At 41.5% G+C, this 24,022-nt stretch overlaps 1 protein-coding gene across 6 annotated transcripts in view; it reads left to right on the forward strand.

The window, feature by feature from the left end:
- The window catches only part of Mapre2 (microtubule associated protein RP/EB family member 2), a 164,451-nt gene that overhangs the window by 47,784 nt on the left and 92,645 nt on the right, over positions 1-24,022 (forward strand). Inside the window, exons 1-2 of one of the 6 annotated variants that reach the window (XM_042675113.1) lie at positions 4,197-4,211; positions 4,260-4,452. The exons of 4 other annotated variants lie outside the window; for them this stretch is intronic. In XM_042675113.1, coding sequence (XP_042531047.1) covers positions 4,334-4,452 — 119 coding nt within the window. In that variant the 5' untranslated portion in view covers positions 4,197-4,211; positions 4,260-4,333. One more of the 6 variants, XM_042675110.1, reaches the window with a different exon arrangement.

Here is a 24,022-nt window from a genome sequence, read left to right on the forward strand (position 1 = left end):
ATAGCTCCAGATAACCTATCTGGACAGCATTCAACTTCCTTTATCCTCATTGTCTTCATTTAGCTCATTACTTTTGGACTCATTTTGACCCAATATGTCATCCATACTGTTGTCAGCATGTCATGTGCAAGTTTTAGCATTAATTTTCCCTCCTACAGCACTTCAAGTTTTCAGACAGTCTTCAGAATTGAGGTCAAGCTCTTTAATGTGGCCCAAGAAACCCTGATATCCAATTCTGGACAAATTTCTTCTCTTTGAGCCAATAATTTTCTCATTATGGTTATTGCAAGGATCAAATTAGACATATGCTGAATAAATGAAAGTATTGTATATTCATTTAGTGCCTATCTGCAAAGGCTGTTCTAGGAACTGTAGGTATAGCAGTGAATGAAACAGTTAAAGCCCATTTCTCAGGAGAACTTGCATTCTCTCTGTTGCATAGAAACAAGAAAGGTTTCTATTATTATCATCCAAGACCAGGTACAAGCTCCTTGGGAACTTTCTAGGCTTATTTCTCAGTTATCATTCTGAGACCAATGCTATCTACATAGTACGATACCACCCTATATGATACCATTATTACAGTGTTTCTAATTACCAATACTTTTACTTTGTTGACTCACACCCCAATTCCTTCATGTCAGAACCTGAGACTTATCTTATTGGCCTCTGGTATACAAGAAAACCAGATGTGTTAAACGAATGAATATTTTAAAGTATGCCTAATAAGTTTAGTACTTTAATATATTATGTCCTTGAATTCCATAGTAACATTATGAAACCAGTATTATTGCACCCACCTTATAGGAAACTAAATCTTGAGATGCAGAATGACTTGCCACATTACATAGCTTATGAATAAAGTCAAGCCCAGCATCCTGGCTTGCTTGTCTCAACAGTCCCTATTTGAATCATGATTCTTGATGAGAGGAACCGTTTTTCTTCATGGGAATTTGGAAATATAGGACAATGTGGTCTGTGTACAATTTTAGGTATTATCTATATGCAAAGGCAAAACTTTAGCCCACAGACAGATGTACAAAGACACTGTCAGATTTTTTTTTCTAGAATCTGTGTAATTCTCCCCACTCTGCTGGGGGCTAAACTCCGGGAAGTTTTGAACTTGCTCATAATATTATAGCCTCTTCCAATTTAGGCCATCTTTGGATAGCTCTACCTCTTGGCTGAATATGCAGCTTCTTAGATGGTCTCTTTTCCGCTGCAAGATAGCATCCAGAGCACTGAATTGGTGAGTGTGGCTTGTAGAAGGAACCCAAGGGTAGGAGAGAGTAGCCTCCCTTGTGATAAAGCTGTGCCTTGCTAGAGAAAGGAGTTGCTGTGATGGGCAGCACCTTACTCAGGTAGGAAAACTTCTTGAGCTGTTGTTTCGACATTGTGGCCTATAACTTCAAATATGAGATGAGGCAAAAGCACATCTTCAGCTTCCCTTCTAGGACATAAGTTTGAAAACCTGTGGATGGGAGGCCCTGCTCTCTCCCACCTTCACTCCCTTCTTCCTACACTTAACTCGGTCTGGAAAAGTGGGGGTGGGGGGAGGGAATCTCCCCTCCCTCTTCCTTTCATGCATTTCTCTATATTGTATCATCTCTCTTCCCAAAGTGGAATTTACCCTTTCCTTTTCCCCAAAGCTTGACCTAAGGAATGGCTGCCAGGTAACCTGATTTATGGGGAGAAGAATAAAAACACATCTGTTTAATATTTTCAAATTATTACCCCTGTTACCCCTGCATCTCAGAGGGTAATCACTGGTCTCAGGAGCTCTCTGGATCCCTTTATAGTAGTGTGGCTCACAGCAGTCTTAGAGGAAGATTTACAAGGGCTCTTCATACCTCCTTCACCTGACTTACTACCCTTCCCTTTCAGCCCATCAACCAAATTCTTGGCTCTTACCCCTCCTTTGAGGGTAGCCTAGAAACAAAGTGGTAATATTTTCTTGAGAAAAAAATATTTGTAGAATGTATGAACTACATGTTCAAATTCTGACCACTTGAGTTCTCATGATGACACTGGTTATGGCTTACATATTTACATATAGAATTATGGGAAAGTAAGTTGTTCTAAAGGACCCTAATGTAGGGGACCTACTCTGGAAACATTGAACATTTGATTTGTATACTGAGTCTTTCTAATTCAATCTGTCTCCAAAGAAAGGGGAAGCTTTTGTGAAAGTAAGCAAATTAGTAGAGAACTGACAACAGTGAGTCAAGCAACAGAAATGTTAAGAGGAAGCATGGATTTTGTGACAGTGACTCTAGTTTAATGTGTTTATAGCTCACTGTGCAATGTGAAACTCGGTGTGTGTCTCTTGCTCTTCTTTATCTGTATATCTTATTAAGTTTCAAGTTAGAATTAGATCCAGATTTTATGAGAAAAACATGTTCATGTAAATGAAGGAATCCACTTGTGCACTGTGAATTGAATGGCTAAGCAGAAAATAAAATTATTAAAGTAATAGCCCAAAAGGAGAGTACAAAATAGAAAGAATAAAAAAAGGGCTTCTTGTTTGAGGTTATCATTACCATCTGGGTTGTGAAACATTTGATTCCAATTCCAGAAGCCTGATACCAGAAATAACTTATAACCAAGGGCATATGCTGGAGAATTGTCAAGAATGACAGAGTTTTTACTTGTTTTTAATATCTGTATCACAAAAAAATGAAGCTGATAAACTATACAATGATCTGAAGGGGTGAGCCATAGCTGAGAACTTTCTACCACATATATTTATGCTATGTCTTTTATACTCCAAATCTGCTTCCTTTCCTACCCCATGAAAATTCAGAGACCACCTCTGCTAGATACGTAGAGGATCCTTCATTTTTTTTCCCTTTGGAGAAGAGGATCAGACATACTTGGGGGTCTCTCCAGCGAGACTCTATAGTCTGTTGATTTTGCACAGCATTTGCAGTTCTACTCACAGTCATCTTTTCCCAGGGGTCATGGCTGATACTTTGCTAGGCTTATGCTCTACCAGGAGAGCCACACCCCAGCCCTTCACAACGGTCATGTTGGAAGTATGCCTAAATATTCTTACAGACATTATAGACAAATGACCACTTTCAAGTTTCTTACCTATGTCGAATTTTACTTAAACCTTTACATTTTACATAAACCTCATTTTTTTTTCTTTAAAACATGGAGATAAAAATACCACCCCATTTGTTCTGGGTTAGAACTAATTTGTTGGAAAACTGCGATGCTATAAAACAGTTTGAAGGCTGAGAGATTCCAAATATGAAAGGAGGTGGTCACTTGTTTCATTCACATGCCAATAAATGATTAGTATCAGGAGGCAGTATAAAGTCTGGAGTTGTGGTGTACTCCTGTAATCCCAGTCCTCAGGAGGCTGAGGCAAGAGAAAGACTAGTTTTAGACCAGCCTAGACTGGGGGGGGGGGGGGGGGGGAAGAGGTGCTGGGGGAGGGGAGAATTGGAGTGGAGGATGCCCAATAGTTAATAATTTTAAGGTCTTCGGGGATTTCTTTTCTACATAAAATCTCATAACTTACAATCTTTAATCCTCACATTATTAAAGGCTTTATTGGGTAGAAGGGAATACAGCTTCCTTCCAGCTTTTTGGTTATTTGCTTTTAAAAAGGTGCAATTATTCCAGCGGGAGAGGAATCTGGAGAATTTAACTCCTTTGGTCAGACACTAGGAACTGGCATCGGGTCTTTTAGATGTATTTTTAACTTTCCTTAAACCTGGCCAGGTTTCATTTTCACGGCCTAAGAAGTTGGTACTGAAGGGGTTAAAGGGTCCTCCACACCCCGGTACTCGAATCCTTCTTTTGTGTACACAGCTGCAGTCGGAGCACGGGTCGGAAAGGAAATGGTTAGAGGAAGAGCTGGTTTTCAGACCAGGCGGGTGTGCGAGGGGGGCTGTGTGTGTGTGGTGGGGCGGGGTGGGGGGTGGCCTGGGGTTTTTACATGCCAGATGTAGGCCTGCCCGGTGCCTGCCTGGAGCCGCTGGCGTGCTCACGACGCGGCCCTGTGCGAATGGAGGCGAGGTGATGAGTTAGCGCGTTGCCATGGTGACGGGCCGGCCACGTGACCCGGGTGCCGCGGCTGGTACCGGACTGCTGCTGGCGTTTTGACGTCAGCGGCCGGGTGGGCGGGGCGCGAGAGGGCGGGGCGGGGCGGGGCGGGGCGGGAGCCGAGCTGGGCGCAGGGAGCGAGCGGGCGAGCGAGAGCGAGCGGGCGGGCGGCAGCTCGAGGGACGTGCGCGGAATCGGCGGAGCGAGCGGGAAGACGCAGCCACCTTCCTGGTCAGCCAGCCCCCAGCGGTTTGTTCCCTCTCTCGGGAGTGCGCCAATGCCCGGGCCGACCCAAACCCTGTCCCCAAATGGCGAGAACAACAACGACATCATCCAGGATAACGGGACCATCATTCCTTTCCGGAAGCACACCGTGCGCGGGGAGCGTTCCTACAGGTAATGGGGGCGGCGCGGGCCCGGGCGCGGGGCCCGGCGCGGGGGGAGCCGGCCCGTTCGATCGTGGAGCGGCCCCTGCCCGCCACCCGGGCTGCCGACGTGCGCTCGCCCGGGCGGGTGGCGGTCCTCGGGCATCGGTGTCCCTGTGTGTCACGCTGGCCGTGCGGGGCGGCTTGGCGATCGCGGAGGGAAAGGCGTTTTGGGGGATCGGTTTCGCCGCCTGCAGACGCGGGGGTCTCCCTCCACCCCTTTTCCTTCCACACTGGTCCAAAAATAAGAAATAAAAATGTAGGCTCTCCCCCCTCCTCCCCGACGGGAGGCAGGCGGTGGCACTTCCTCTCCTCCGTCCCTGGTAGATTGCAAAGGGCCTTTTAGGTAGCCGTGCCTCGCGGCAGAAAACCAGCGCGAGGATGGCGAGGAGCGAGACGGGGAGGAAACCCACACGCGTTTGCGCTTAACCTGGAGAGGGTGCGGGAAAGATGGAATCCTCGAGATTGAGCTGCAGTCTGGGATGTGAGACTGCCAGATTGATGGAGCTTTGTACGAATTCTGCTCGCTGATTGGTGCGAGGATTGACAGCAGAGGTCACGATGTTAGACATTCCCCCCCCCCCCCCACCTTTTCTCCACCAAACCTGGGGTTTATTAGAAGACACTGGACTGCCACCGACCTGAAAGAGGGTGTGTGTGTGGGGGGGGGACCGGGGCGTTGTTAAGCATTTTATTAGGAGTTTTATGGCCTTCCCATGGGCGGGGGAGCCCCTCCTTCGTATTTACAGTCGAAGGTAATTCCTGGTATTTTGCTGAGGTCTGATGTTCAGGGTGGCAACGATCCTGGTCATTGTATTGTGAGCCTTTTGATTAATGAGGTGCCTGCACGGTTAGCATCATTTAGCATGAACCTATCTGGCAATATGTTCCCGAAGATAAGCTCATTAAAATTGTTTGCATTGTTTGATAAGGATAACAATGTAATGGAGAATGCAGCTAGGATCTCAGACAGCTCAAGGCCAGACTTAAAGGGAAGACTGATAGCTCCGGTCATATTTCCTCTGAAGTTCTTTTGTACTAGGGTAGTTATTTTTAAATGTTACCTTGATAAACCACAAACAATGCGTTTGCTTTGAAGCAGACCATGCGTACCTCTAAAGGGCATCCTTTTAGCTAGTTAGCAACAGGAAATAAAACCTCCTTTTTAAAAAAAATGTGAAAAGCATTCATCTAAACATTCAGATGGTATTATGAGTAGAATAGTCTATGTGGATGAATGTTGGATATCATAAAATAAGACCCAAAGTACCCCCACACCCCCACTTCCTTTCTCTTTCCCACTTCCACACACACAATTTGTTAATTCAAAAAAAAGAAGAAGAAGAAAAAGGCAACCTTCATCCTGTCTTCTCTGGCAGTTACATAAATACTTGGAGTTAATTTTGGCTGTGCCCAGGAGGTCACCTTATGGTTCCAATGAAATGTGTTGACATGGTATTCTTCCAGACTTGAAGTGTTTGTTATTTTCTTAATGTAAACCAAAATAGAACCACAACTTCAGGGACTCTCCTTTTGGAGACCCTGTTATTATTAGAAAGTTGGGCCTTTTCTCTCCTTATTCATCTACCTTTTTTTTTTGTCTGTAAATATCCCTAAACAACAACAACAAAAATCATAGCATTTAAATCAAAGAGTTTTGAGTTCCAAACTTATCAGAACTGCTCTTCTAAGTAGTAAATTTGAGGCCATCCTTTCCTAAGCGATTTTAGTCACCTGCATCATAAGTGGCAGTTGCTTTTTAGGTTGGAGTACAAATTTTAGCACGTGAGCCCAAAGTAGTTGCCTTCTTCGGTTTTATTACTCATATGAACCAACTTGAGGTGGCAATGGAAAAAATAATTGACTGAAAAGGTTAAATGTTACCTTCTCCTGAGAAAGTATTACTTTATAATGAAGTTTTATTCACTGCAACCCAAGTTATTATTTTCATTTCCTGAATTATTTCTAGTTTGCTTTCTGAGTCTCTATAATGGTACTTGAAATTATGTAAAAAAACAAACTGAATTTTTTTAAATGATCTGACTGAAAAAAAATTGTAAGCCACTCAGATCATCATTGCACTTGTATTTTTATGTAATAGGATCATTGGAGGCTACAGTGAAAAGCGCCATAGGTTAAATAGAGAAAGAATCTCCAGAAATGCATTTATATTGTTCTACAAAGGCTGCACTTGGAGAACTTGGAGAGAGACACACTAGGTGTTTTCATTGGTCATCTCCTCCTTCAATGTGGACTAGTAATGTAATACAATTACTACTGGGGGGGGGGGGGGTGCGGGGAGGGATAGGGAAAGGAAAACCATAACACATTTTTCTGTCCAGGAAGCATTCCATCATGATTTGGTATTCGAAGATTGGAATAAAATAGCTATTTAATTGCTGGGGAAATTTGGAAGGCAGTTTGAAAGCCACAGTAGAGATTTAACTAAGTAAAAATTTGACCTTGGCTGTAGGTTTTGAGTAGCCCTCAACAATGAGATATACTTGGAAGTTCTCTGAGGAATCCCTTGAGAGAAGCAATTTTGTCTTGCTTACTTCACTGACTCCTAGGAAGACCTTATGCAGGCCTTTATCAAAGGCCAATTTTCTGCCTTTGCTTGTTACATATGAAGATGGATAATGTCATTTTTTAATTTTAATTTTTATTTTTTGTCGGTCATGGGGTCTGAACTCTGGGCCTGGGCGCTGTCCCTCAGCTCTTCAGCTTAAGGCTAGCACTCTACCACTTGAGCCACAACACCACTTCTGACTTTTTTTTTCTGCTTATGTGGTGCTGAGAAATTGAACCCAGGACCTCATACATGTGAGGCAAGCACTCTACCACTGAGCCACCTTCCCAGCCCAATAATATCATTTTAATAGAGATATTGTAAGTTTAACTTCAAACACTGAAAAAAAGAATGTCTTATAAGAGTTGTGGGCCATCAGTGTAGTAGCTCAATGGTGGAACACTTGCCTAGCATGTGTGGAACATTGGGTTTGGTCCTCAGGAGCACAGAAAAGAAAGAAATGCTATGTAAATAGAAGAATGATGTTACTATTATGGAAAGGGGTTTCTTTTGGGAGCTGATGGACAGGAGTGCACCCCACCTTGTTGACAGTACTGGTGAGAGGAAGTTGAGGGTACCCAGAGAGCTAGACAGACACCTGAACATTGCTAATGACATGCAATCACTTTTCTATTTTTGTAGTGTTTGTACCTTACTGTTCATGAATAAAAGTCAGACATGGTTCTCAACGTAGATGTCACAATCTAGGTATCTGTTAGTGTAAACAGCACCTAATTTTAGCGTCTAGAGAATAGGTGAGAAGACATCATTGAAACTAGTGTGCACTTTTATTAGAAAAGCAGGTTTCTTGCAGCAAATTACCCCTGATTAGTAATTTCAATTGAAAATAGCAAGTGACCACAGCCATGTAAGTAAATACATTTTCCCCAGTCCACTGACTGATATGAGATGGCCTCTCTAGCCTCTGCTTCTTCAGTGCCTTAGAAGTGCTAGAAATCCATATATTTTAAATGCTGCTTAAAAAATAACGTGAAGGCCATCTGAGGTGACACGGTTTAATTCACAGCGAATGAGTTGTGCTCCAGTGCTCCCTCGGGAAAATACTCCCCATAGCTCTGCCTTGTGCATATGCTAGTCGGAAATGAGATTTATTAACTGGCCCTCTGCCCACCTCATCGTTGTTTGCATACTCCAGGTTTTTGAGAACGAATATATAAAGCCAGAGGTCTAGTTCAAAATGGGTGTTTGAATATGCAACCACAATAGTATGTTTCTAAATACTTAAAAACAAAAATTCTTGACCCCAGGAAATGAACTTCCAGGCAAAGCAAAATGAAAATGTTAAGTCTAAAATATTAACCTAAAACATCCAACTTTTCTAGGCTTTTAAAAAATGCACTGATGTTAATGATAACAAAAAGAAATCCCGTGTGTTGACACGTAAAAGATGCACTTATGAAGTGTGTTCCATTCATTCAAAGCTATTATAATATGGCTCACTTTTGCCAGAATGTAAATTTCAGATCACAGCACCCAAAACAGGCTGTAGGCAGCAAAATTCTAGATTCACCTGTTTCTATTATGAATTAGGGTCATCTAGGCTTAATTCTGTCAAAGATGGTTTTCAAAAATCTGATTTGATCATCAATGTCTTATTCAGTTTGGTGAAATCAGAGTGGCTTGATATTTTGTTAGGCTCTCAATTCTGGAACTTGTTTTGTGTCCTTTCTGTAAATTGGATGGTCTTCTGGGTGTTCCTGTCCTTGGAGAGAGGCTCACCCCTGCCCTTCTGCTGGCTTTGGTGTCTGTTCACAAGGCTGGATCTTAGCAGAACATGGGTATGAGATTGTCCTCTGGAATTTAGAGACTTGATTTCCTTATGTAGCATATTTTCTGTGTTTATAGGGACCTCTGGAAACTGCAGTGACTAATCACTTAGAAGAATTGAGGGATATATTAGGGTTAATGTTAAGTGTTCCATTTGGATTTGAGAATTCATTAATTCAATAAATATTTGAGAGTCTATTCTGGCCAAGGTCTGTGCTTTCTCCCTTTGGGGACCTTGAGTTCTAGCAAAGTGAGAGATATAAACAGCTCATTTTGTAGCAGATTTACATTGCTGTCAATATTTTGCTCAGTCTGATAGCATAGTGGTTTACATTTCCTGAGCCCACAGTGACTCAAAGGAAAGATAACCTCAAGGCCAGTATGCTGCAGGAAGCTAAAAGACATTGTGGAAAAACATATGCACTGTTCAAAAGGCTTTAGAATCAGACAGAATTTTCATTGGCCTGGCTAGGTGCATAATGAAAAGGGGTAGAAAATAAGGCACAAACATTGAAGAGTAGGCCGAGGTAAGGGTAGGAAATGGAAATAGGAAACCACTGGAAGCCATTACCTGACAGGCAGCATTAAAAAACAGGTACATGAGAGAATGGATCTCCTGTTTAGAAATGAGAGCTGAAAAGAAAATGGTCTCCTCAGTGCCCCACTGTGTGGGAACTAAAATATTAGAGAATACTTAATGTGCTGTGGAGACCTCTAATGTGTGGTGATTAGCACATATTCCTTGACTGAGACCATCTTTCCCTGTGTAGAAGCAATGAGTGCAACTTTGCCTTATAGTGAAACTAGTTCCTGAATCAGACAGTGGTTTTAAGATTTCCAGAAGCCCAGTTCCTAGCTAGCAGTCTGACTTAAGAGGAAGTTAGTATGGAACACTATTCTGTCTGATCTCCCCAAACTCAGAAGTGAGGTGTCCAGTACTTCAGGGTGAAGGATATTTCCTTGTTATTTAATGCCATGAGATGTACACATGTGTACAGATGTCTAATTCCCAGAGATATCACCTGGACAGAGGCCCTAAAGTGGACTGAGAATTTTCCTTGCATATGTGTTTTATTCTTGAGTTTTCTCAGTTTCACTTTCAAGGACAAATTGATGTGCACCATTCCTAAGCAAAGTACATTTCCCACAATGCAATATGTCTGTAGCAGTTCATTCTTGAATTCAGGATGTCTTTTCACTGTCTGTCTCTGTGGTACTTAACTGGCTATGTCATACTCAGTCATTATTGTAAGCACTATTCTGACAGCCCTTTACCTATAACACTCATTGTGACCTTGAATCTTGTTTCATAGCTCATTTAAAAAACATGATTGTTTATGTTTCTGTCCTTTGGTATTTTTTTTTTTTACTACATTGAAAGATCTCTTCCTAAATGAAAGCTTATAATTCATACTTCTTACAGGCAACAGGGGAGAGGGTGGGGATGGGGAGAAGAGGAAGAGGAGAAATAGTAATATGTTGACTTTTTGCTTTAATTAATCAAAGAAATTCTTCTAGATATTTTTGTTAACTGTATCTCCAAAGATTATTTAGATGAAAATGATTTATCAATGAGGCAAGACTAAGCAAAGTTTTATAGGTCACTAAGAAATAATTCCTTAGTTGGTTACAAAAACAAAACAAAAAACCTTTTTAGTGTCAGATCTCCCCAGGCCAGTTAGGACTTTATTCCATTGAACAGCAATGGACTTTTTTTCTAAAAGGGTAGAAATTGGTGACACATATATAGGATGATGAAATTGATGTCAGCTTTTAAGGCTTTGATAGTTAAGAAAATATGGTAAGAACTCAATCCTTCTGTGCCTGGCTTGGTTCTAGCAGAAAAAATGACTGCCAAAAGACTCTGATTTGGGTCATGACTCTGGAGCAGAAAAGTAATAGGGCTCAAGAAGGAAGAGTAAGTTTTCTGTGTAAGGGGTTTGTAAGTATAGACACTGGTGGATCTCTGTAAACTTGTGCCCTTTTATAACATTGAGAAAATTCAGTACTCTCAAGTTATTTTGGCCATCTTTAACATTTATATTTCCTTGTGGAAATACAGTTGTTAATTACACACAGAGAGTCAAATGTGGTACACAGTTAAAGCCCAGAGCTGAAAAGGCTGAGGCAGGAGGATCTCCAGTTAAAGACTAGCCTAGACTAGATAGTGATATTCTGTCTGAAAAAAATAAATGTACAAAGACTTTATCCAGAAGGTTAGGGCTAATGTTTGTTGTTGTCTAAGTCCAAATGAATGGCATTGCCTTTCATGAGAACAACATGACTGATTTCTATGATGCCATTTTATTTTTTCCTAGAAGTATTTGTTTTGTTTTACTTTACTTTAGACATCAATTCCCCTTCTGTATTTCATGTCAGCCTACCCTGGCAAACTCTTGGGAGGTAATTCATCAAAAGTGCCAGAGGCATTGACATCTCTCGGAGGCTTTCTTGTGTTCACAGTTATACTTTGATTATAAACAGTGGTATCCTTCATTTAAGAGCTCTCTATGATTCACTGCAAGGTTTTCATTTGGTGCTTCATGAGTCAAGAAGTGGAGCTGCTAAAATCAGCTCCTCTATTCTTTCTGCTTACCATCTACCATTTTTGAGATGCACAAACATGGTTTCAGTTTGTTAAGAATGTAATTTCTTAAGTTCCCACTGTGCAATTTTACACAGCTATTGTATTCTTCAGCAAATGTACTGAGTTCCTTCTATATGTCAATCTCTGGCATATAATCTTCTGCGCGCCTGGAAACAAAGATAAGTCATGCATAGCCCTTTCTTGGAAGAGTCTCCAGAGCCCTCTGGGAAGAATCAGGAAGTGAGTTCCTGGTAGGCATCATCGGGAATGGACAGGTGCACACACCTGGCCCTGAAGAGTCCCCAGAGTAGTATGTATCTGCCTGTTGTAGAGTATGGCTCTTAGTTAGAATTCTTCAGTTGTTTCAGTTGTCTTAATAAGATATTTGTGATTATTGTGCAAAGATATCCTCCTCTAATTTTCAAAAGCTTTCTTCTCTGTGTGTACCCCACCTAAGGTGACTCCTCAGATCTCAGCCTGTTGGGTAGTTAGGATTACAGGAGTCTTGCTGGGTTTTTTGTTCCCGCAATGTGGGGAGAGGAGGTGAGGGGAGGGGGGGGACTGGTACTGAGACCTGAACTCCAGACCAGGTTACTGTTCCTGAGCTTTTTGCTCAAGGCTAGTGTTCTACAACACTTGAGCCACAGCTGTCTGTGAGTGTGTATGTATGTGCATGTGTGGCATGGGGTTAATTGGAGATGAGTCTCACAGACTTTTCCTGCCCAGGCTGGCTTTGAACCACCATCCTCTACTTAGCCTCCCAGGTAGCTCAGATTATAGGCATGAGCCACCAGCACCAGGCTAATCCCTCAATTTTTATGGTATACGTTTTGGTCATCACTAAGCTTAAAACACTACAGTACTGCTTACTAATGTTTATGTAATAGTGAAAAAATGAAACTTTATATTCATATTTACTTGATATGCAAGAGAAATGCAAAGAATAAAAAATATGGATGGGAACTGAGCAGATTAGTTACAACATACCTTTTTTATGTTTTTTTACTAACTGAAATTAGGTAAATTCATTACCTAGCCAATCTGTGTTGTATCATTGAGCACTGTAAGAGCATGGATTTTAATTTGTTTAATGTTTGCTTATTTCATTGTGCTGAGGATAGAATCCAGAGTCTCACCTTGCAGTGCAAGCATTGTACCATTTGGAATTTTAAAAATTTAAATGAATTTGACTTTATACTTAATGAGTTTTACAAGGGAATTACGTTAGAAAACGTTTCAAAATATTCACTAAAGTGACCCTGAGAATATTAAACCTGGGCCTGATCCAAGCCCCATTCTTACATTAGAGCATCATAAGTCACAGGTGAATTAACTGCTCATCCAACAACTGCCTTGTGTTGCCCTTTGAGGCCTTATGCAGCAATCCCTCCTCCACGTTTCCTTTTGTTTTCGGCAGTACACACTGGAGCCACCAATGTGGTTTTGGTGATGTGTCCAGCTTGATTAGTATGCTCTATGCATCTTGCAGTGACTGCAGAATAATCCCCACTGAGGATTATTTTTTAATATCCTCTTTGCAGTTTTTTTTTCTCATGTACCGAACACCTGCTGTTTGTCAGGAACTGTGTGGGGCCCTGACATCATGAGATGACAGGCAATTGCCATTTTTTAGCACTCTGACCACAGCCCTCTGTCTTCCTCCAGTCCACCTAACTTCCATCTTTGGGCAGTTAAGGAGCACTATTTGCCCTTTATGTAACCCTAGAGATCCCTGGATGATGGTCAGGATAAACAAGCCATCTGCATCGCCAGGCCTCACTGCAGCCTGCATCTAGCATCCTTCTCACCCATCAGTAAGCCTGAGTGACCAATTAGGAAAAGACAGAGAGGAGGAAAATTTGGCAGACATGATTCTTGCCACAGGGACTTCTTCACTGTCCATGGCCATGAAGTCAAGAGACTGTGGAGCTTATGACACGTGTCTCTGCTAGAAAAAGAGGAAGCGGAAAACAGTCACCACTGGTAGACGGGCATATGTGTGCAGCATGGAGAAGGGTGAGAATTTCTTGGGATATGTCACCCTGACTGTGTCTATCTATCTGTGTGGGCAGAGTAACCTATCCCTTCAGCAGCTCTGAGGACAGAAGAATATTCTGAATGTTGGGCCAGCCGAGGCAAAGGACCAGATCACAAGAGGGGATGGGGACCAGAAAGGATCTCTAAGCCCTTTTACTGGTGGCCTGGAATGCACAATAATCAGGAAGCAGACATGGGGTTGGCGGAGTGGAGTTTTCTCTCCCTGGAATTTCTGACAGGCACGTTAACATTGTCATAGCACTGACTAAGATATCCCCATGAGTAAGAGTGAATCCATTCCAGCCTGGGATGATGGGTGCTGCTTCTTTCTCAGCTGCAGATTCAAAGTGGGTCAAGTGAAAAGATGGCCTAGGCCTTCCAGCAACTCTTTCCTACTCCACATGACCAGTGAGGGTTGATCTAGATGCCCATTGGGAGAGTTGCTTGAATAGGTAGTGAGGTATCATGAGCAAAGCTTGGCTCTGGCATGAAATGTCTATTTTCTATTCCAGCTCCACCCTTTCCTAACAGTATGATCTAGGGTAAAGTTCTTAGTCTCTCCGAGATTCTCTCTTGATGAAAATAATAATAGGAGTGCACCCTCATGGAGCTCTTACACACATTAAATGAGATACACAACAAAGTATAGCAAGTGGTGCCTGGCATTCCTCTACCCCTGAGAAAGTTTGCTCAGAGCTGACACTCTACCAACTTGACCTATATTCCATTTCTGGCCTTTTGTTAGTTGATTGGAAATATGAGTCTCTAATAAAATTTGCCTGTCCAACCTGGCTCTAAACCTTGATTCTCCCAGATTTCAGCCTTCTGAGATATGATAGTGAACTGTTGGCACCTGGCTTACACACTGGTTGTTTTTAGACAAGGTCTTACTTCCTGCTCTAGGCTGACCTGGACCAAGCTCATTCTGTTCACACGTCCTGCCATAACTGGTATGACAGGCACGTGCTACAACACTTAGCTTTTTCTGTTGAGATGCGGGTCTGGTGAACTTACTGCCTGGGCTGGTCTGGGACTATGATCTTCCCCTTCTAGGCCTGCCAAGTAGCTAGGATTACAGTCATTCACCACTAGCACCCGACTAAAACCCAGTTTCTCAACCACATATGTTTCAAAATCCAAAGATGTTATCAAATGTTAAGTTTGCCTGTGATTTCACAAATGCTCTAAGCCCACTGCATAGGTTTTTTCCAACTTTAAATCAAAAATTTTTTGATTCCCTTATCATCTCTTTGTTATATTGCCCAGACTTTAAGGCTGAGTTTCAGTTGAAAGAATTTCAGGTAATATTTCTGAATGTAGCAGTACTTCACTGTGGTAGGGGATGATAATTCTCTATGTTGTGTTTGGACTGAGCAGGTCACAGCCATTCAAGCTCAGTGAGGAGTTGAGGCTCTTTTTTTGTTTTGATTTTGAATGTTCCTTGAAATGAAGCCAAATACTATTAGACAGGACATCCTGTGATTCCCTTAGTTTACGATGACCAAGGACGGGATTTTTTTTTTTTTTTTAATAATATGATCCTATGCTTCCTTTCCTGTGGAGTAAATAGCCACACTCCTGATGTTTGTTTGAATTTAGAACTCGCAAACAACTCCATCTCCAGAAATCACCTCGAAGATTCATGGAGTAAAACAAAAAGTCCATTTCTTTTTTGGGGAATCAATGACTTGGTCACTGTTCGCATTTAAGTTACCACCAGTTAGTTGCATTGTCTTGAAATAATAGCTAACTGGAAAGTAGGGGAAATGAGCAGAGTAGCAGTTCTGGGACTTAAACATGTTAAAATTCTGGAATCAGATAGGTTGTGGCATACTTACGCAATTATGTACAATGCAAACATTATGTATGAGGATAGGAAAAATGTTTGTGAATATTAACAGATACAAGCCAATTATTACAAAAGTCAAAGTAGATTGTCTTTGTGCCCTGGGCTTCCATAAAGAAATTATGACAAACTATATGGCTTAAAGGGTATTTTCAACTGGTGAAAGCCAAAGTCTGAAATCAAGGTGGTGTGGGGGGCCATGCTCCCTCTCACGTATCTAGGGATGAATCTTTCTGGTCTTCCAGCTTCTGATGGTTTGTCTGACTCTCCCTCTCTTCCTCTCTCTTATCCTTCTCCCCATTTCTCTTTCTTTTTGTGGGGCTGCGGTCTAAACTCATGACCTCATACTTGAGCTATACCCCCAGCTTTTGCTTTATTTTCCAGATAGAGGCTCACTGTGTCCAGAGTTAGGAGTTCCTCCTGCCTGTCCCTCCTAAGGCTGGGATCACAGGGACATACCACGGTGCCTAGCTTATTGAGTTGAGGATCTTGAGTTTGTCCAGACAGGCCTCAAACCATGATCCTTGTGTATCTGCATTGCTGGGATTACATGTGTAAACCACTGCACCCAGCTTCCCCATTTGTTTCTTAGTGGCTCGAGCCTGTAATTCCAGGTACTTAGAAGGCAAAAATCAAAAGGATTATGGTTTGCAGGCACCCTGAGCAAAAACTGAGCAAGGTCCTATCTCAAAACAATAGCTTGGTACAATGGCTCACATCTATGATTCTAGCTATAAAGGAAGAATAAAAAGGAGGATCACAGTCATAACTTGCCTGTGCATAAACTTGAGACTCTGTATGAAAAGTAATGAAAGCAAAAAGGGATGTGCCTAAAGTGGAAGAATACCTACCTAGGAATTGGAAGGCCCTGAGTTCCACTCCCAGTACCATGATGATGATGATGATCACAATGATGATGTAAAATAAAAAGTAGCACTTTTATTTTCTTTTTACCAGCATTCTTGAGTTTGTTGTTTTTTCCTCAATAAGCTATTATGAGATATTTTAAAATAAGAATCCTTTGTCATACATATGTACACATATATGTGTTATTTATATATATACACATATATAATGAGGGCATTGATGTTTATGGTAATAAGTGTTTGTCAGGTTGATTATAAAAGTAACTAAGACTGAAATAATGTAAAATAGTCTTTGAGACATTGAGTCAGCTCTTTAGTTTAAGTCTAGAAGGCCAAGAAATTTTTTCAAAAATATTATTAGTCACTGAATTCAAACCTAATTTTTAAAGCATTTAAAATCTGAGTCATTCTAACTCTAGGAACCTAGAAGCCAGGCATGGCAAGCAAAATAGGACATTTTCCCCAGTTTATACATTTCATCTGTCTGAACATACATGCTCCTCACAGCTGACCTATCCTCTTACCCTGTTTATTCTTCAGACAGTTTTGTGTGTAATAACATGTGTAGTTGTATATTTATATTGTTTATAATCTCATCAGTCATATGCTATTGCTTGTCTTTGGATACTTGCTAATCAATTAATTGTCTTTTAGAATCTCAAGTTCAGTAAAGCAGTCTTTAAGTTCAGTAGGGACCACTGACTGCCCGCCTCCATTTGTTAAACTACTACAGTTTGGTCCCTTAAGTCCTAATACCACAGAACCCAGAGTCCCAATGGCGGCCATGATTCAAGTTCTGCTCCTTCCACTCTCTTCTCTAAACCAATGATCTTATCACTGTTACTTCTGTACGGGATCCAGTTAGAATATGGCACCTACTTTTTACTAGTGCTCAAGTTTCTGCACTTACCTTTGATAATTGTAGAGCTAATACACTAGTGCTGGAACTATTTGGACCTTTTTTTGTTTCCTGTACCAGGGTTTGAACTTAGGACCTTGAACTTGGTAGGCTGGAGTTCTGCCACTTGAGCCATACCTTCAAAGCTACTTTTTGTTGATTATTTTGGAGATGGAATCTAGCAAACTCTTCTGCCCAGGCTGGCCTTGAACCTCAGTTCTTCAGATCTGAGTGTTCTGAATACCTAGGATTACTTATTACTTGCATAGGAAAGAGAATAGAGCAATACAAGCTAAGTGTCTTTCCCTTCTCCCTTCATTCCTCCCCCCTCTCCACCTCTCTCTCTCTCTCTCTCTCTCTCTCTCTCTCTCTCTCTCTCTCTCTCGCGTGTGTGTGTGTGTGTGTATGTGTGTGTGTCTAATCTACCTAGCAACTGCTAGGTACTTATAATGCAAAAATCTATTTGTTCTTTCTACATTTAATAATTTAGATTATTGATGATTTTAAAAGTTCTCTTTTTCTATTCCCATTTACATGATGATATCTAGCTGCCTACATGAGAATACAAGGAAATGACTGCTGGAGAAAGAAGGGTGAACTCTGGTCTTAGAGAGGACATGTAGGAAGCTACAGGGAAATTTCTGGCTGCAATCAGAATTGTTCTACCTGGAAAAAGAAGTTATATGATCTGTCTGGGTAAATTAGTAATTAAATAAAATGCTCCTAGTTTCCATATTTCTCCTTAACTACACCCATTTGGCAAAATATCACTCATTTTGGTTCAGCATTAGCAATGACCAAAATTCCCCTTTATGCTCCACTGAGTAACAGGAGGACCTCGCATCTTGAGACTTGCAAGATGTTCTCTGGGGTTGGGAAGTGAATTTAATGTAGAAGTTGATCAGTACCTTGCCAGCTGAAGGTCAGAGTTGAAAAGGTTAATGGTAAACTGTTTTCTGATTTGAACATATCCATTGTGATTATATGTCTGAGTGTATTTAGAGAAGAATTTAGGTGGGTACAAATACGATATGGATATATGTTATCCAATTTGGTGTCAAAGCCTATAGAATGTTTTTTTAATGCAGGTTCACATTTTTTTCATCGTAATAGGCTTAATTTTACTGCTATTTCATTTTTATTGCCATTTTAACACCTTCTCATGATTTTAAAACTGAATTTTACCCAAGTATCAGGACAGATCTTTGGATAGGCACCAGTCCTTAAGAATAAGATACCAGGATTTTTTTTTGTTTTGTTTTTTGGGTCCAGTCGTGGGGCCTGAACTCTGGGCCTGGGTGCTGTCCCTCAGCTCTTCAGCTCAAGGCTAGTGCTCTACCACTTGAACCACAGCGCTACTTCCGGCTTCTTTCTTTTTGCTTATGTGGTGCTGAGGAATCCAACCCAGGGCCTCAGGCATGCAAGGCAAGTGCTCTACCACTGAGCCACCTTCCCAGCCCCAGGATTTCTTTTGAAGAATAGATTTTTCTAAAGACAGTCAATTAAGACCTTAATTACAATGAAGACCTTAATTTTGCTTTGAAAAAAAAATACAATAATAAGCAATAATGTTCGTTGTGACAAATCTACCATAAATATAAAAGTAAATCAGAGGATTTGGATCCAAATTATATAGTAACTAGAAATGTAAAATGTGATGATTCCTTAAATGTTACCATTGCCATGGGTTACATGTGACAGCTGGCAGGTTTTCCCGCCAGAAAAACATTCCCAATAATAACCCGAGTTAAGTAATCACTTAGATCAAGACATTTGGGGATTTTCTTCCCAGAAATGTACATGTAAAATGATGCCTTGGTACCATATAGATGAGAAAAATGATATTCTTAGGGACCACAGTGTTGTCCTCGTTTAGAGTTCTTTTTCTTTCCACTTACTCCCATGACATAGTCAAAACAGAAAGCAAGGAGGGATTTGGTTGAGGACAAGAATCCTAAACTCAGCCCCAGGTCCAAATTCCAACTCTGCTACTTAATAGTCATGACTAGGCAAGTCACTGAGCTCTCCGAGGCTGTATCTTTTCCAGCATCTCGACATAAAAGCAGCTGCATATAGCATTGTTGGGAGGACAATGTGAGTAAACTGACATTAATGATACAGCCTTATAATGGATATGTGGAACGTTTTTGCTAAGTGGTAGTCTTCACGTATCATTTAATCCATCCCCCTCTGCTTTGCCAGTGAAGAATAGGAGAGCTCTTAGAGGTGAGACGCGTGTGCTCAGGTTAACCCAAATGGAATCTCTGGATCCAGAAGCTGATACCCAAACTCTCTCAGGACTTTGTAGAGCAACTACTGAACTTTTCTATCTGTGTTCCACCCCCGCAGTTGCATATTGCCAGGACACTAGTTCAACCCTGGTTTATTCCCTCCTGGCTATCTTGCATAGTGTTGGGGGACTCATAGGGACAATTGCCTGTGTAGTATGATTCACATGCCCTAATGTCCCTCACAAGACTCTCCTCAGACACATTCATTCAACATTATGTGTTGCCACTCATTGCCCTGTACCCAAAAGTAGATAAAATGTCAGCTATTAAAGTACCTGCCTTCAGAGAGCTTGTATTCTGGGGATAGGAGTGGTAGGCAGACAACAACAGGATGATTACAGGTAGTGTTAGGGTCAAAAAAGATATGCATCATGAGGTGAGAGTAACTGGAGGAGGCCTCTTCAGGACAGGCTTGCTGAGAAGTTGACATTCAAGCCAAACCTGAAGCATGAGTTGCTGCTTGGGGGTCAAGTGCCAGAAGGAGCTTCTCATCCTTTACCTGAGTCCTGGAGTCCCAGTTATCCCTGAGGATTAGCCTTGAAGCTGCCATCCATCATTTGTTCCTCATGATAGGAAGGTGTAGAGAAGGTGGGCCCCGAAGACGCTGAATACCCATGGGGAACCCCGTATCACCAAGTGCACCACGCGGCTCAGAGCCCGAAGGTGGGGAACGCTCCCATCAAAGTGGACCTGCTGGAGGACCTTGTGTGCTGGCAGCATGTGCCCTTGACCCGCACACACTCTTCTGTTTTATGCACCTAATTTAATTTAGCATGGACAACTGAACGTGACCGCTTACCTTGGTGCCAGTGGCCCCAAGGTCCTGAAAGGCTGACTCATGACCATGCTGGGTGGGGCAGCTTGAGGCCTGACTGGAAATGTCTTGAGATCCTGGGAGAGAGCAAAGGTCAGAGTGAGAGGGAACAAGGCCAAATAGGGCTGGGAAAATAAACAGAAGGCATATGGTAGAGAAGGGATGAAGGTACTCAGAGCCAAGAGGGGCAGGCGGGGTGCTGAGTAAAAGTTGGTGCCCTAAGGAGACTAGCCAAGCCTGTGGCATGGGAACAAGCTCTGGGTCATTGGAATTATTTTCAGTCCCTGGATAAAGCCACCCACTGTTTGAAACAGATGGACATTTAGACCAATATAATCTCAAGCATTTTTGTGCATATGAAGAAACATATGCCCATTGTGTGTGTGTGTGCCCATGTATATTTGTGCACCCGTGTGTGTGTGTGTGTGTGTGTGTGTGTGTGTGTGTGTGTGTGTGTACACATGTGGATGGCTTTAGCCTTTTACTCATTACATGGAGTTAAGTTTCATTCACATCCCTGGACATTATGAATGCCACAAAGAACTTTTTTTGAATCCCTAAATTTCCCTCATTTCTTGTAGAAGAGCCAAGTTTCCAATTCATGGGCCATAGCTATTGAGTTAATTCTCAGTAGAAACTCAAAACAGGTTAAAAAAAAAAATCAAACAAATAACCACATATATGCTGTTCTGAAAGTTTCCTTATTATTTTTTGTTTCATTTAACTGGTGGGTAGCCTGACTAAGGAATATATATGGAAGGAACCATCTAATGAAAGTGTTTCAAGAAGTCATGCAGGTTGTGCAATAAAGCCATTAAAAATGGAGGTGCATTCTCATGGCAGCTTATAGAGTCTCTTTCTGTAGACAGTTGGAAAATTTTATGTCTGTTAGTTATCAATCTGTTTTTTTTTTCACATGCTAGAATATTTGGTGATACTGTAAGAAAGGCCTTAATTCATCTATTATAAAACGAATTATAAAAAGGCAGAAATCCTAAAAAAGAATTTTGATGTCTATGTTTTTTAAAACGTGTGTATGGCCTCATTGTGGGTAGTATCCTAATGCTTCTTTGCCGTTCTTGTGTGAAATCATCACTGTGCTCAGACAGAAAGCCCTGCCTGGAGGAGTTGGTCCTGCATTGTCTGCCTAATCCCATCCCAGAGCCATGAGCCCTGTAAAAATGAAACAGATGCGTCTGCCCACAGCAGCTTATGTGTGTTATTACTTGGAGACAGTGTGACCTCTTACATTCGCAGCCCTAGGATCCACGCATACATCAATTAGTCCACCCAGCTAAACAGAAGCTTCAGTGCCTGTTTTTATATGAAACTCCCTAGTTTCAGCTTCAGTGCCTGTTTTTATATGAAACTCCCTAGTTTCTGTAATCTTTCTCTAGGGACATTCTGTCTTGTCCACATTTGTCTTTCAGCAATACTTTGTTGGATTTGCTGTGCTCCTTCCTGATCACTGTCCTCAATTTTTTCTCCCTGCCCCCACATTTGGGTCACAGATAAACAGAAAGTGATGAATTGAGAATAATCTGGCAATATTCTTTCCTGGGTGAAATGTTTAAATCTTACCCCTTATGGCATTGAGTTTAGAGAATGAATTATGCACAGCTGAAAAGCAGGGATGTTTCTGGTTCAGGGGACACATTTATACTCTCATTCCCTGCTGATGCCCAGTTCATTATTAGGGATGACCACGGAAGATTAAACATCAGTCTTTTGTGATGGGGAAGGGGGAGGGACCGGAACACCAGCAGGACCTATCTGTGTTGTCACAAGCTTTTTTTTTTTTTTTTTTTTTTTTTATTGTAAAGCTACTATACAGAGGGTCACAGTTACATGAGTGAGGTTATGAGTACACTTCCTCTTGAACATTGTTACCCCCTCCATTGTTTTCCCCCTACCATCCCCTCCCTCCCTCCCTTCCCCGAGGTTCTTTTTTTTTTTTTTTTTTTTTTTTTGATTGTGATTAAATGATTACATAATTTCAAAGTCACAAGTTCATTCTAACTTCCCTGGAGCAAATTGTCTACCACAGTCTGTAATATATAACAGTGTTCACATGTTATATACCATATTTGTGATCAGCAGCATGAGGATATTTAGTAGTGGTTCAACCAGATGAGCGGGAGTTCTTTGTTTCTTAAGTCCTGTTAGTTTTGTCGTATCACTAACCTTTTGGATTTAGCATCCACTTATGAGGGAGACCATGTACCGTTTGTCTCTTCGTTCTTGGCTTACCTCGCTCAACATGATTCCTTCTAGCTCCATCCATTTCCCTGCAAATGCCATTATTTTGTCATTTCTAATGGCTGCATAATATTCCATTGTGTATAGATACCACAATTTTTGGATCCATTCATCTGTGGTGGGGCACCTAGGTTGTTTCCATATCCTAGCTATTGCGAACAGTGCTGCAATAAACATGGAGGTGCACGTGTCCTTGTATATTGGTTCCTGTTGTTCAGGGTAGATGCCTAGAAGTGGTATGACTGGGTCGTAAGGGAGGTCAATCTTTAGCTTTCTAAGGACCCTCCAGACTGCTTTCCAAAGTGGTTGTATAAGTGTACATTCCCACCAGCAGTGTAATAGGGTTCCTCTTTCTCCACATCCCCTCCAGCATTTGTCGTTGGCTGATTTGTGGATGTGGGACATTCTGACTGGGGTAAGGTGGTATCTCAGGGTTGTCTTTATTTGCATTTCCTTCACCACCAGGGATGATGAACATTTCCTCATGTGTTTCTTTGCCATTTTTATTTCTTCATTTGAGAAGTCCCTCTTTAGTTCCCTTGCCCATTTAGTAATTGGTTTGTTAGGTTTGGGAGGGATTAGTTTCTTGAGTTCCCTGTATATACAGGATGTTAACCCCTTGTCTGATATATTGCTGGTAAATATTTTTTCCCAATTAGTTGGTTGTCTTTCTAGCTTAGTTGCGATAGATTTAGCTGTGCAGAAGCTTTTTATTTTAAGGTAGTCCCATTTGTCGAGTCTCTCTCCAACTTGTTGTGACCCTGGGACTCTGTTCAGGAAGTTCCTTCCTGTGCCTATTAGTTCAAGTGTCTCTCCTACTCTGTCCTGCAGTAGTTTCAGAGATTCAGGTTTAATGTTAAGGTCTTTAATCCATTTTGAGTTGATGTTGGTGCATGGTGATAGGCTGGGGTCCACTTTTAGTTTTCTGCATGTGGCTGCCCAGTTTTCCCAGCACCAGCGGTTGAAGAGGCTGTGTTTCTTCCATTGTATGTCTTTGGCTCCTTTGTCGAATATCAGCTGGCTGTAGGCCTGTGGATTTATATCTGGATCTTCTATTCTGTTCCATTGGTCTTCGGGTCTGTTTTTGTGCCAGTACCATGCTGTCTTTGTGATTATAGCTCTGTAGTAGAGTTTGAAGTTCGGCATGGATAGCCCTCCCATATTGTCTTTATCCCCTAGAATTGTTTTGGCTATTCTAGGTCTTTTGTTGTTCCATATAAATTTTTGGACTGTTTTCTGTATTTCAGTGATGTACGTCATTGGGATTTTAATAGGAATTGCATTGAATTTGTATATTAATTTTGGAAGTATCACCATCTTTACTATATTAAGTCGGCCTATCCAGGAGCATGGGAGGTCTTTCCATTTCCTAGTGTCTTCTGCAATTTCTTTCTTTAACTTTTTATAGTTCTCATTAAATAGTTCTTTTACATCTTTGGTTAGGTTAATTCCTAAATATTTTATTTTTTGGGAGGTTATTGTGAATGGGGTTGCTCCCTTTATTTCCCTCTCTTCCTGTGCGTTATCAGTGTATAGGAAGGCAACTGATTTTTGTGGGTTTATTTTGTATCCTGCTATTTTGCCGA

Source organism: Dipodomys spectabilis, unplaced genomic scaffold, assembly GCF_019054845.1.
Source record: "Dipodomys spectabilis isolate Male_0828 unplaced genomic scaffold, ASM1905484v1 ptg000024l, whole genome shotgun sequence".
Classification (NCBI taxonomy): domain Eukaryota; kingdom Metazoa; phylum Chordata; class Mammalia; order Rodentia; family Heteromyidae; genus Dipodomys; species Dipodomys spectabilis.